At 37.0% G+C, this 12,576-nt stretch overlaps 1 protein-coding gene across 2 annotated transcripts in view; it reads left to right on the top strand.

Annotated features, from left to right (window-relative positions):
• The window catches only part of ANKFN1 (ankyrin-repeat and fibronectin type III domain containing 1), a 331,563-nt gene that overhangs the window by 75,585 nt on the left and 243,402 nt on the right, over positions 1 to 12,576 (top strand). For both annotated transcript variants that reach the window (XM_011953739.1, XM_011953738.1), the window contains exon 2: positions 1,075 to 1,115. In XM_011953739.1, coding sequence (XP_011809129.1) covers positions 1,075 to 1,115 — 41 coding nt within the window. The remainder of the gene's footprint in view (positions 1 to 1,074; positions 1,116 to 12,576) is intronic.

Raw genomic sequence — 12,576 nt, 5'->3', positions numbered from 1 at the left:
TCTAACTATTTTATATATATAATTGTATTTAACCCTTACGGCAATTCTTTGAAATAGCCATTAGTAACATTTCTATCAATTTTAGAGCATTGAACCAATTTGCCCAAATCACACTATTATTAAGAAATGGCAGAGCTTGGGAAAACATTGTTCCACTGAAGTAACTAATCTGACCTATCCAGATCACTGTGGGTGGTGTGGAAAGATCTTTCTGTAGGTCTGAGGACACCACGATTTGAGTGCTTAGTCTTAGAGATGATCTGGAATCACTTGAATCTCAGAATGCAAATAGTTCATATCAATCATGGGGACTTTCCTGCCATTTCCTATTAAACCTACTGCACTAAAAAGTACCCCTTTCAATATAACCACAATAGGTTCAATAAATTATGGATTTGGAAGCAAGCTGAATTGTCTGGTGGGCTGCCACACTGAACAAATTGCCTGCACAATTGGCCTTCCAAGCATAGGCACAGTCTATTTGTCCCTCCCCTTTCACCAACATCTTGAATAAAGAGAAACTTGGCTTTGGTTTCAATCCCCCTCCTCGCATCTCCCACAAAAGCTTTCTATTTCTTGGAAAAGAAAACTGTCCATTTATCCTAATAAGTATGAATTGAGAAAACCATATCTTTAGGAGAAGTTTCATTTAAAGGAACAATGTGTCAGAACTTGGCCAACAAGAACAAGGTACAATGTCAGTGTGAACCAGAAGCAAGAGAGTGATGAGCGTCTAAGCCATTGAATGAGCCAGCCAGACTTACCATGTTTTCTGTCTCCAAGATTGGACCTGGGAGACAAAGCAAGCATCAAGTAGTCTTGAAATTCTAGGATATTCAGGAGCAGGGAGCAGAGCATGTGATGAGATACAGCAGCTAGCATAAATGTTTTCTTTCTGGGCTACAGCCTCCTGTATCCCCAAGAAAAGTCTCCCAATAAATATATATTCTTCTGTAGGCTAGGCTTCTCTCTGTCTTTTCTTTTCAGTCAGTGGCTTCATATGTGATTCCTTTTTCATTTTGCATTCATTGTTGTATAATTTTTTAACATTCTTTTTTTCTTTCTTTGTTTCAGAGGCTACTCTTTAAAGACAGGCATTTTACTTGCAGCAAAATGTAAGTACGTTTCCTCCTTGAAATGGTATCTACTTCTCAGCTGTAATTCCTAAGCCTGCTAATCTTTAAGGCTCCCATCTCACATTGCTGCATTTTTAAAGTCTAGCTCAACACACACAGCCAATCTAACATTTCATACTATTGATTTGTGTAACACCATAGAGCATTTCAGAAACCATTTTGGAAGCAGATTCAGCCTAATTGTGGTTGTGACAATATTGCATCTAAAGCTAAAGTGAGGAATAAAAAAATAGGCAATGTTCATTTATATATTGTGACCATGTGACACTAAACATTTAAATATTCAGTTCTCTCAAATGACTAATTTATTACTCTTTTCCCATTTGCTCCTCACCGTGTAGTCACAGACTGTTTCTTGTTTAACAGCATGGTAGTAACCTTAATAATTCCTTCCTGTGTGTACTGCGTTATGGCCACTCTGTAAACCAGTATTCTCTCCAGAACTAATCTCCTGTGTATTATGTTTCTTTATTGTTAGTACTTCCAGTGTCTATACCTAATTACAAATCCTCTCTATTCTGAAAGACCAAATAAAATTATAGCAGATCTGAACTGGGAGTTCCTGAGTTTTGTCTTTGGAATTAGGGTGATTTTTTTTTTCTTTTTTAATGAAATGAAGGTAAGAATAATTTTAACAAAGGAAAAAAAGAAAGTTTCATATGTCTCTGGTGTAATTTAATAATATCCAATGTCCACAAGCAGGAGGTAGATTTAGCTGTAATATAAAGACCCTAGCTGTTCAAAAGTACCTCAAAATGTGTAAGCTGCTTGTCACTAAGCAAGTAATCAACAACTATAAGGTAGATGGTTGAGTCATGTACCCTCATGGAGGCTACATCAACTCTTAGCTTCTAATTCATACAGAATTTCCAGCAGAGAATGCATATCAGTAGTCACTGAAGCATTTAATTAGACATTCTAGTTCCTATCAGAAACCAAAGAGCACAGTTAAATTGTATATATTATACATGTTCTAATAAATTCTCTTTTGAATCATTCAGTCCCTAAGAAGATTATGTGTTCAGCTGAACTGCAGGAAAAACTTAGTTTTTACTGATTTCCCTGGATGATAGTTTTTTGTTTGCTCTCTAGAATAAATTGATCCCACTGCTATACATCAAATATTCAAGCGTTAGCACAAAAGACGTTCACCCTCAAAACATTCAGATTTAATGTCAACATATTACGCATTCACTGAAATTTTTTAAAATGTTAATCTCTGTATTATCTTGCTTTAGTCTTTATTGCATTATCAAGACACCTGCATGCTATGAATGTTTTAAGCAGCTTTTACCAAGAAAGTCATGTTAGATTTTATGAGTATTCTCCTTTTCATGTGCTATCATGAGTGTATTGTTTGCACAAATGTTAACTTTTGACTGTATTCTTTCTTTTGAACACAGAAAGCTGTTCAGGGGAAATTGCCTATGTTTACTTTCTTGCATATTCATATTTGCTGGCTCTTTACCATACTGTTACTGCCTATTTAGGTTTTACTAGTATTTTAAACGAGTTAATGTTAAATACCGAAAGATACTTGGTGTATATTAATCGTGAAAATTTGATGAAGGGCAATTTAAGGCAGCATTTTAAGTCACTATATGTAAATTTAAACACCTACGTGTTACCCTAGGATCTCTTCATCAAAATTTCAGTTGAAAGTGCCCTTTATCTTTCAGACTGAAAAAAATAAATTAAAAAAAGAGGGTGGGGAATGGCTATTTTACCTCAGAGGTCTCAACTTGTGATTGTTTGTTTTCTTTTCATATTTTTTTTTCTTAGAAACATACAGGGTGCTTGGTGACCCTGTATGTTTCATTAGTAAATATTTTGAGAAGAAGGAAGCTTGCACTGGAATTACACACAATCCAGACAAAACGGGTCTACCCAGCTCCCCAAGCAATCTCTGAGCAACTGGGGAAAGGTTGGTCTGACCCACGGAGTCACAGAAACACATTAAAATCACCAGGCAGTCTTGACCTGGGTTCCTTTTGGCAGCCACGTTGAATCAGCCCCTCTGGAGTTGACATTTTGTCCTCATGATGATTGTATTATTCAACCAATGCAAATGGAAACGACCTAATCAAGGTTCCATTCAGACAAGACTTACATCTAAAGTGAATGACAGGAGGCTTTCCAAGTGAAGATCCTGCAAATGTATATGCAACACATAAAATCCCAACTCACAGATAGAGGACACCCTCAGACAAGTCAGGAAAATATGCCCCCATAGAGGAATAAGGCTGGGTGGTGGAAGGAACTCAGGAGAAAAAATCAAAAGGCTAATGGCTAAGTCCCAGTTCACTCCTTCAGTAGTATGATTTGCAGTATGTTACTTAACCCTTCAGTTTCAAAGTATCTTTTTAGGGAAGGAGAGAGGAAGGAAGACATTTTTCCTGACCCCTTCAAAGGGTTGTTGTGATAATCACATAATATAATGTTTTGGAAAAATTTTACCATCTAAAAATGCTTTGTATTATCAATAATCTTATTAAATTATTGGAGACCCTCCCTGTTTTAGTGGGAGTCCTTGGGATTCTGGTGGCAAGCTTTGGGCTTTCAAATTAATACTACACAATAGAAGAAAATAGAACACTATTGGGCCAGGTCAGTGCTCTGGAAAGACTTGCACCCACATTCTTTTGTTTATTTTCAACTTCTCATATTCTTTAGGACCACTGCCTCTGGTGGAAGAGAATTATCTTCTGGGTGGTATGGGTGAGAAAATTGCCAAACAAACCTGAATTATCCAGAGGCCTGTAAAATGCGCAATTGCTTTTTAAGAGGCATGGTGATATCGTGTGTTCCTTTCGATTTTTGGCAGTAACCATTTTCTGCAATTTGTGGTTTTGCAATTTCTCTTTTCACAGACAACACCCTGGCTCTCATTCAATGCCCCATTGGTGGGGGTGAGGTGGGGAAAAAGAAAGATTCCCTGGGGCCCTGACTGCTCCAGAAAAAGAAGGAAATGTTAATGAAATAAGTCAGAAAGAACGCTAGAGACTAGTGGAAGCTGGTTGGTTACCGGGGAAGAAACAACTTTTAATAAATTGCATGGTGCGGCTAGGATTTTAGCTGGTCTTTCATCGTCTGGGCAAAGACCTGTTCTTCTCTTAATTCTTCTTGCCTCTCCACTGAGCTCTGTTTGGGTTACAACGTCAATCTTTTCTCTTCATTTTTTTCCTGTATTCAACAAGCCTAGAGCAGTCTCTTTCACTGTCTCCTTGGCCTCTTATAGAGGGATTTTCTTTAAATATTCCATCTCTAAGTATCCATTTGCCAATTACATTAACTTGTTTCATGTAAATTAGCTCAAGAGCTATGCACCAGAATTTTTTGCCCTCATTCTGGCTGCCTTTTCTTCCCCTTCCTGATGGCTTTAATGCCCTTTGCAGAGGTGGTCTGTGGTCAGCAAAGCAGTACAGGGATGTAGCATTTATCTAGGCAAGAGTGATTTGTTCTGTTTCTATTCATCGCCTCTGGAAAGGGTTTGCAGACTTTTGTTTGCTTTTTTATGGCTGCTAGGCACTGTGCTGAAGGATTTAAAGTTGCATCCAGTGTTAACCTTGTATTCTTTCTCTGTTCACTTTTTTATATCAAAACAGTCCTCTGTTTCCCATGGAGTGGATTCCCAGGGCCTATGCCCATTGTTCTTAGGCTTTCCACGCACAAAGGCCATGTATTTCTTCTCTTGTCATGACCTAAATATCACTGCTTCTTGTGCTTCTAATTGCTACTCATATGTTAATTACAATCCCCCAAATTTCACATATTTCAGGAAAATATGATTTTACTGTGTGTGTCTTACAAACGTTTAGGGAATTACTTCTGTTATGGAATCATAAATCATGGAACTTTGATTTTGGAAGATGCTTTCAATATGATGCAGTTCAGCAGCCCACCCCTAGCTGTCCTCACATGTTCTCTCAAAGCCCTTCCTCTATCTCACATGATAACTGAATCCATTTTCTAATAGCTCAGTATTCAAACTTTCTTTTGCTAACCCGAGATAACCTCCGTCTGACTTTGGGTCATTTGTGCTAGTTTTACCTTTTGGAGCAGCTCAGAAGTTGACTCCTTCCCCACATGACAACCCTTCAAGTATTTTGGAATCTGATCCTGTATACTCTCTGGGTCTTGCTTGTCCAGGTTAAACATCCTCAATTCCTTCAGCCATTCTTTACCTGACTTGGTTTAGTTATCCTTTTCCATTTATCCCAGTTGCATTTTTCAATGCTCCTTTTAAAATGTTACAGCCTGAACTGAAAAGAATACTGCTGAGATGGCTGACCAGTATAGAGTCTCTAGAAAAACAAAAACAAAAAGGAATGCTCATTCTGGTGTGTTAGTTTTATGACAATAACTCAGAGCACATCAAAAATTTTAACAGCGCTTTGGTCCTGAGGTTAGTCTAAAACCTCTAGATACAAAAGCTGCTACAAAAACAGATTTTCAGTCATGTATCTTTGCACTTGGTTTTGAATATGATGCAAAATACATTTATCCCTGCAACACTTAGTAATTTCAGAATATAAGTGAAACTATTCAGAGTTTTTTGAATTTGAATTATTTTAAATCCTTTGCCAGTTTAATCTGCCTCTTGGCTTCATTCAAGAGATTGGTAAAGACAGTGAATATCTGGATTTTAAGCTCCTCAAAGGTGGAACCATGTTTTATTCATCTTTGTCTCTCCTGAAATGTCTGTGATATTCTCTTAAACAACCAGATGCTCAGTAAATGCTTATATTAACTCAATCAACAGAATCAAATACAAAGTAGCTTTCTAACACCCAGTCTGGAACCTGTCTTTAAACTGATATCTGTGCCCTTTAGAAACTAAGATAAATACTTAAAATACACTATACTGCTAATGCTTAGCAATTTTGTAGCACTGGAGAGTTAACTAATAGTGCCACCTCAAGGGCTAGATAGTCTGAATTCTAGTCTTGCTAGACTTTACTGGTTATGTGCTTTGGAGCAAATTAGATCACCTTGTCTGTTCCTGACAAGTAAAATGTAATAATAAATTATTTGTGTCTGCCTCATAATGTTTTTGTGAGGCATGTAAATGCATGCTCAAATTACATGTAAAGAATATAGAAAAATTACTGGTAATATAAAAATAATAATAGTAGTAATAGTTATATTGTTGTTGCTTTTGTTATTATTTTCAATATATGCTAATAGAACCACCCAATCCTAAGAGGAACAAAAAATAACTTTGGTATAACTTGTTCATATTAAACCCATCTTGACATCAACTAATAATTTTATTATCAAAATGCTAGTGTGATCTGAATATAACTGACTGCTTCATGGGCCATTTAAGCTCAGACATGCATTCGAAAATGAAAAAATCAAAACATCTAAAAAAGTGACAACAATGTAAATTTTTACCAAAGTCCTTCAAAGGGGAATTATGTTACATTCTACAGCAAAATATTCTAAAGATCTTCTTAACCCAAATTTCTCATTTTGAGTAACAACTGAAACATTTTACCATTCTCTCTCTGCGTTATAAAAACAAAATGTTCTGTTTTGTTCTTGTTTTTTTCTCACTTACCTCTTCTCTCCTAATCATGTCCAATTCTCCAGAACTACTAAATTACTAGCCTAATCTTTTCTGTCTATAACTCCTCCATTCCCTATATAATTTTATGTGGCCCTTCCGGGTGGCATGTGAAAAGATGTGTATGTGTGCCTATGTGTATGTGTGTGTGTACATTATATATTATATGCCTAATGTATAATATATAATGACTTTTACTGATATAATAGATGTGTAACAAAATTTATGATTGATGAATGAGTATAGTTTCCATGTAAACGTTGTTGATATTTATATATATATGTTAATGAGTGAGACAAAAATGAAGCAGAAAAGATATACATCACAGGTCCACTCTTCATCAGTAATGTGAACAACTTCTTTGCTAAACTGGATAATAGTTTTGAATACAGTTGAATATTTCCTGAAATTTCCATGTTACTCACAGTATGATAGCTACAGACAGAACATTCCTTTTTGTTTAATCTGCATTAGTAACATTCTCATAACTTTCTTAAACATAGATGATCAACAAAACAATAAATCAAGACCTGGTTGGTAGCATTTGCCAATTTCTGTGGTGTAAATGCTCCTGCCATGGCCATTTTCAAGTTAACGTGATGTCACTAAATGTGTAATTAGGAAGATGTGCAGCAACACACCTTTATATGGTATTCATACCATACGGATACAAAACATGCAAATAAACTAAAAAGCATAGGTAATTTAAAATGCAGCAAAATAATTAAGAAGTGATGAGTTTTTAGCACTTATTTCCTTTGGGTTTTTTTTTTAAGCTTTTATTTTAGGTTAACGGGTACATCTGCAGGTTTGTTGTATAGGTAAAATTATGTTACAGGAATTTGTTGTACAGATTATTTTATCGCCCAGGTACTAAGACTAATACCCAATAGTTACTTTTTCTGATCTTCTCCCTCCTCCCACCCTCCACCCTCAAGTAGGTCCCAGTGTCTGTTGTTCCCTTCTTTGTGTCCATGAGTTCTCATCATTTAGCTGCTACTAATAGATGAGAACATGCAGTATTTGGTTTTCTGTTCCTGCATAAGTTTGCTAAGGATAATAATCTTCAGCTCCATCCATGCTTCCACAAAAGACATCATCTCATTCTTTTTTATGGCTGCATAGTATCCCAGGGTATGTATGTACCACATTTTCTTTATCCAATCTGTCATTCATGGGCATTTAGGTTGATTCCATATCTTTACTATTGTGACTAGTGCTGCAATGAACATTCACATGCATGTGTCTTTATGGTAGACTGATTTACATTCCTCTGGGTATGTACCCATTAATGGGATTGCTGGGTTGAAATAGTAATCCTGTTTTTATCTCCTTGAGGAATCACCACACTGCTTTCCATAATGGTTGAATTAATTTACACTCCCACCAATAGTGTCTAAGTGTACCCTTTTCTCCGCAACCTTGCCAACATCTGTTATTTTTTTTTTTTACTTTTTACTAATAGACATTCTGACTGGTATGAGATGGTATCTCACAGTTGTTTTCATTTGCATTTCTCTAATGTTCAGTGATATTTGACTTTTTTTCATATGCTTGTCAGCCACATGTATGTCTTCTTTTGAAAAATGTCTGTTCGTGTCCTTTGCCCACTTTTTAATGTTTTGTTGTTGTTGTTGTTTCTTAGAAACTTGTTTAAATTTCTTACAGATGCTGGATATTAGACCTTTGTGAGATGCATAGGTGGCAAATATTTTCTCCCACGCTGTAGGTTGTCTGTTTATTCTTTGTAGTTTCTTTTGCTGTGCAGAAGTTTTTACATTTGATTAGATCCCGTTTGTCAACTTTTACTTGTGTTGCAATTACTTTTGGCATCTTCATCATGTCATTTTTGTCCATTCCTATGTCCACAATGGTATGGCCTAGGTTGTCTTCCAGAGTTCTTACAGTTTTGGGTTTTACATTTAAGTCTTTAATCTATCTTTAGTTGAAATTGTACATGTAAGGAAAGGGTCCACTTTCAATCTTCTGCATATGGCTAGCCAGTTACCCCAGCACCATTTCTTGAACAGGGAGTTCTTTCCTCACTGATTGTTGTTGTCAGCTTTGTCAAAGATCAGATGGTTGTAGGTGTGCAGCCTTATTTCTAGGCTCTTTATTATGTTCCATTGGTCTATGTGTCTGTTTTTGTGCCAGTACCATGCTGTTTTGGTTACTGCAGCCCTGTGTTATAGTTTGAAGTTGGGTAACGTGATGGCTCCAGCTTTGTTCTTTCTGCTTAGGATTGCTTTAGCTATTCAGACTCTTTTTTGTTTCCATAGGAATTTTGAAATTGTTTTTCCTAATTCTGTGAAAAATGCCATTGGTAGTTGGATAAAAATAGCACTGAATCTGTAAATCACTTTAGGCAGTATGACTATTTTAATTATATTGATTCTTCCTATCCGTGATCCATGAGCATGGAATGTTTTTCCATTTATTTGTGTCGTCTCTGATTCCTTCCTTCTTCCTTTCCTTTCCGTTCCATTCCTTTCCTTCTTTCAATGGAGTCTCACTCTACTGCCCAGGCTGGAGTGCAGTGGTGTGATCTCAGCTCACTGCAACCCCTGCCTCCCAGGTTCAAGCGATTCTTCTGCCTCAGCCTCCCGAGTAGCTAGGACTACAGGCAAGTGCCACCACGCCCAGCTAATTTTTTGTATTTTTAGTAGAGATGGGGTTTCACCATGTTAGCCAGGATGGTCTCAAACTCCTGACCTTGTGATCCGCCTGCCCTGGCTTCCTAAAGTGCTGGGATTACAGGAGTGAGCCACTGCGTCTGGCCCTGATTTCTTTGAGCAATGCTTTGTAGTTCCCATTGTAGAAACCTTTCACCTCCCTGGTTAGCTGTCTTCCTAGATATTTTATTCTTTTCGTGGCAATTGTGAATGGGATTGCATTCCTGATTTGGATCCTGGCTTGGCTGTTGTTGGTGTATAGGAATGCTAGTGGTTTTTGAACATAATTTTGTATCCTGAAACTTTGCCGAAGTTGTTTATTAGCTGAAGGAGTTTTTATTCCAAGACTATGGGGTTTTCTAGATACAGAATCAGGTTGTCTGCAAACAGAGGTAATTTGACTTCCTCTTCTCCTATTTGGATGCCCTTTATTTCTTTCTCTTGCCTGATTGCTCTGGCCAGGACTTCCAATACTATTAGGCTGGTGCAAAAGTAATTGTGGCTTTTACATTTACTATAATGGCAAAAACGGCAATTACTTTTGCACCAACCTAATAAATTGAATATGAGGAATGAGAGAAGGCATCCTTGACTTGTGCCAGTTTTCAAGAGAAATGCTTCCAGCTTTTGCCCTTTCAGTATGATGTTGGCTGTGGGTTTGTCATGGATGGCTCTTACTATTTTGAGCTGTGTTCCTTCATTGAGAGTTTTTAGGTTGAATTTTATTGAAAGCCTTTTCTGCATCTATTAAGATAATCATGTGGTTTTTGTCTTTAGTTCTGTTTGTGTGATGAATATCATTTATTTATTTACATTTGTCAAGCCAACCTTGCATACCAGCGATGAAGCCTACTTGATTGTTGTGGGTTAGCTTTTTAATATGCTGCTGGATTTGGTTTGCAAGTATTCTACTAAGGATGTTTGCATCAATGTTAATAAAGGATATTAGCCTGAAGTTTTTGTTGTTGTTGTGTCTCTACCAAGTCTTAGTATCAGAATGATGCTGGCCTTATAGAATGAGGTGGGGAAGAGTTCCCTCTTCAATTTTTTGGAACAGTTTTAGTAGGAATTGTACCATATCTAAACACCCACGTCTTTGTACATCTGGTAGAATACTGCTGTGAATTCATCCAGTCCTGCCCTTTTTTTTGGTTGGTAAGCTATTTATTACCGATTCAATTTTGGAGCTCATTATTGGTCTGTTCAGGGAATCAATTTCTTCCTGGTTCAGTCTTGGGAGGGTGTATATGTCCAGGAATTTATCCATCTCTTCTAGGTTTTCTAGTTTGTGTGCATACAGGTGTTCATGGTAGTTTCCAATAGTTATTTTTATTTCTGTGGGGTCAGTGGTAACATTCCGTTCGTCATTTCTAGTTGTGTTTATTTGGATCTTCTCTCTTTTCTTCTTCATTAGTCTAGCTAGTAGCTTATATATAATTAATTTTTATAACAAACTAACTCCTGGATCTTTTGAAATGGTTTTTTGTGTGTCTCAATTTTTTTCAGTTCAGCACTGATTTTGGTTATTTCTTGTCTTCTACTAGCTTTGGGGTTGGCTTGCTCTTGCTTCTCTAATTCATTCAGTTGTGATGTTAGGTTGTTAATTTGAAATCTTTCTAACTTTTTGATGTGGGAGTTTAGTGCTATAAATTTCCCTCTGAAGGCTGCTTGAACTATGTCCCAAAGATTCTGGTATATTGTATCATTGTTCTCATTAGTTTCAAAGAACTTCTTGGTATCTGCCTTAATTTCACTACTTACCCAAAAGTCATACAGGAGAATGTTGTTTAATTTCCATGTAATTGCATGGCTTTGAGCCATTTTTTTAGTCTTGACTTCTATCTTTACTGTGCTGTGGTCCAAGAGTACGTTTGATATGATTTCACTTCTTTTGCATATGCTGAGGGTTGTTTTATGTCTAATTGTGTGGTCTACTTGGTAATGCTTTTTAAAAATGTATTGCTATATAATTTGCAAATGTTTCATTCAATTTTTCTCATTTATGTTCACTTGCAAGAATAGTCTATAATTTTCTTTTGTTGTTGTGGTTGTCATTATATTCTTTTTTACATTTATTTAGCATTGAATTCCTTTGTGCTTTGGGAATTTTATGAATATCTTACTTTCTTTGAGACTTTCCTCTCTTTCTCTTCCTCCCTCCATCTCACTCTCCTTAGTCCTCCTAATCTAAAGGTTTTGCTGTTGCCTCTACTGAGGGCCTCACCCAAGACTCCCATTCCAACCATACCTTTAATAGGGGATTATGCCCCTGCTCCATGGTGATATTGGGACTATCCAAGAGCCAAGCCTCCAAGCTAGTGGTAGTTTGGCTCAGTTGATGCCTGTAAGGTGAAGCCAGTGTTTCCAGCCTTCCTGGGCCACAACTCAATAGTCTCAAGGACAGCGACCTATTTCTGCCCCTTTGACAAACTGAGAAGACCTACATTAACTCCTGGTTTCAAGTAGTAAGCGCATCTTCAGATGTCTACTTGATAATGAAGTATTTTTACTTTGTAGTAAACTACAGGTGCTAAACTCCTAGCCCTCCCTGATTCTAGTCCTTCCTAGCTCTGATTCCGGACGGAAGCCCAGGTGGCTAAGGGCTTCACCTCCACCCGCATCCCATCCCCTGTTTATCTCCTTAGTTTTCAGTTTAACTTGTGATCTATAGAGTTATGTATACACACAGATACACACACACACACACACACACACACACACGTATGCACTTTAAATCTAGAATTAGTTTTAATCTCCCAATGCACTAAGGAGTGTTTCAAGAATGTTAGGTTTTTAATTAAAATTTGAAATCTACGTAATTATCATGTTCTGTAGTTCTGGGCCTTTGAAGACATTTTTAGTTAAATGAAACTTCATTGTACTGGTGTGGAGAAGCCAGTTAGCCCTAGTTTAGCCACAGACCCTCATGACATGTCAGGGGTGGGAAGTGGAACTAGTAGTGACCACTAGGAAAGCAGGAAGATGGAGATAGGGTGTTGTTTGGAGAGAAGTTCTGAGTGGCATATATAGAATGTGGCATGCGGCAGAAAAGGAGTGGTGACTATAAAATACTGTGTAAGTGATGAGCTTTCTTTCTCTACTCACATCTTGTAAACTTAAACACATTAATTTTAAAAATATGTATCAACATGTACTATTTGTCAGACACTGTGCTAGGTGAAGTCAATAAAAAAAAAAA

The sequence above is a fragment of the Colobus angolensis genome, unplaced genomic scaffold, assembly GCF_000951035.1.
Source record: "Colobus angolensis palliatus isolate OR3802 unplaced genomic scaffold, Cang.pa_1.0 Scaffold37, whole genome shotgun sequence".
In the NCBI taxonomy this organism is placed as follows: Eukaryota; Metazoa; Chordata; class Mammalia; order Primates; family Cercopithecidae; genus Colobus; species Colobus angolensis.
This window is presented reverse-complemented; position numbering and strand designations above follow the sequence as displayed.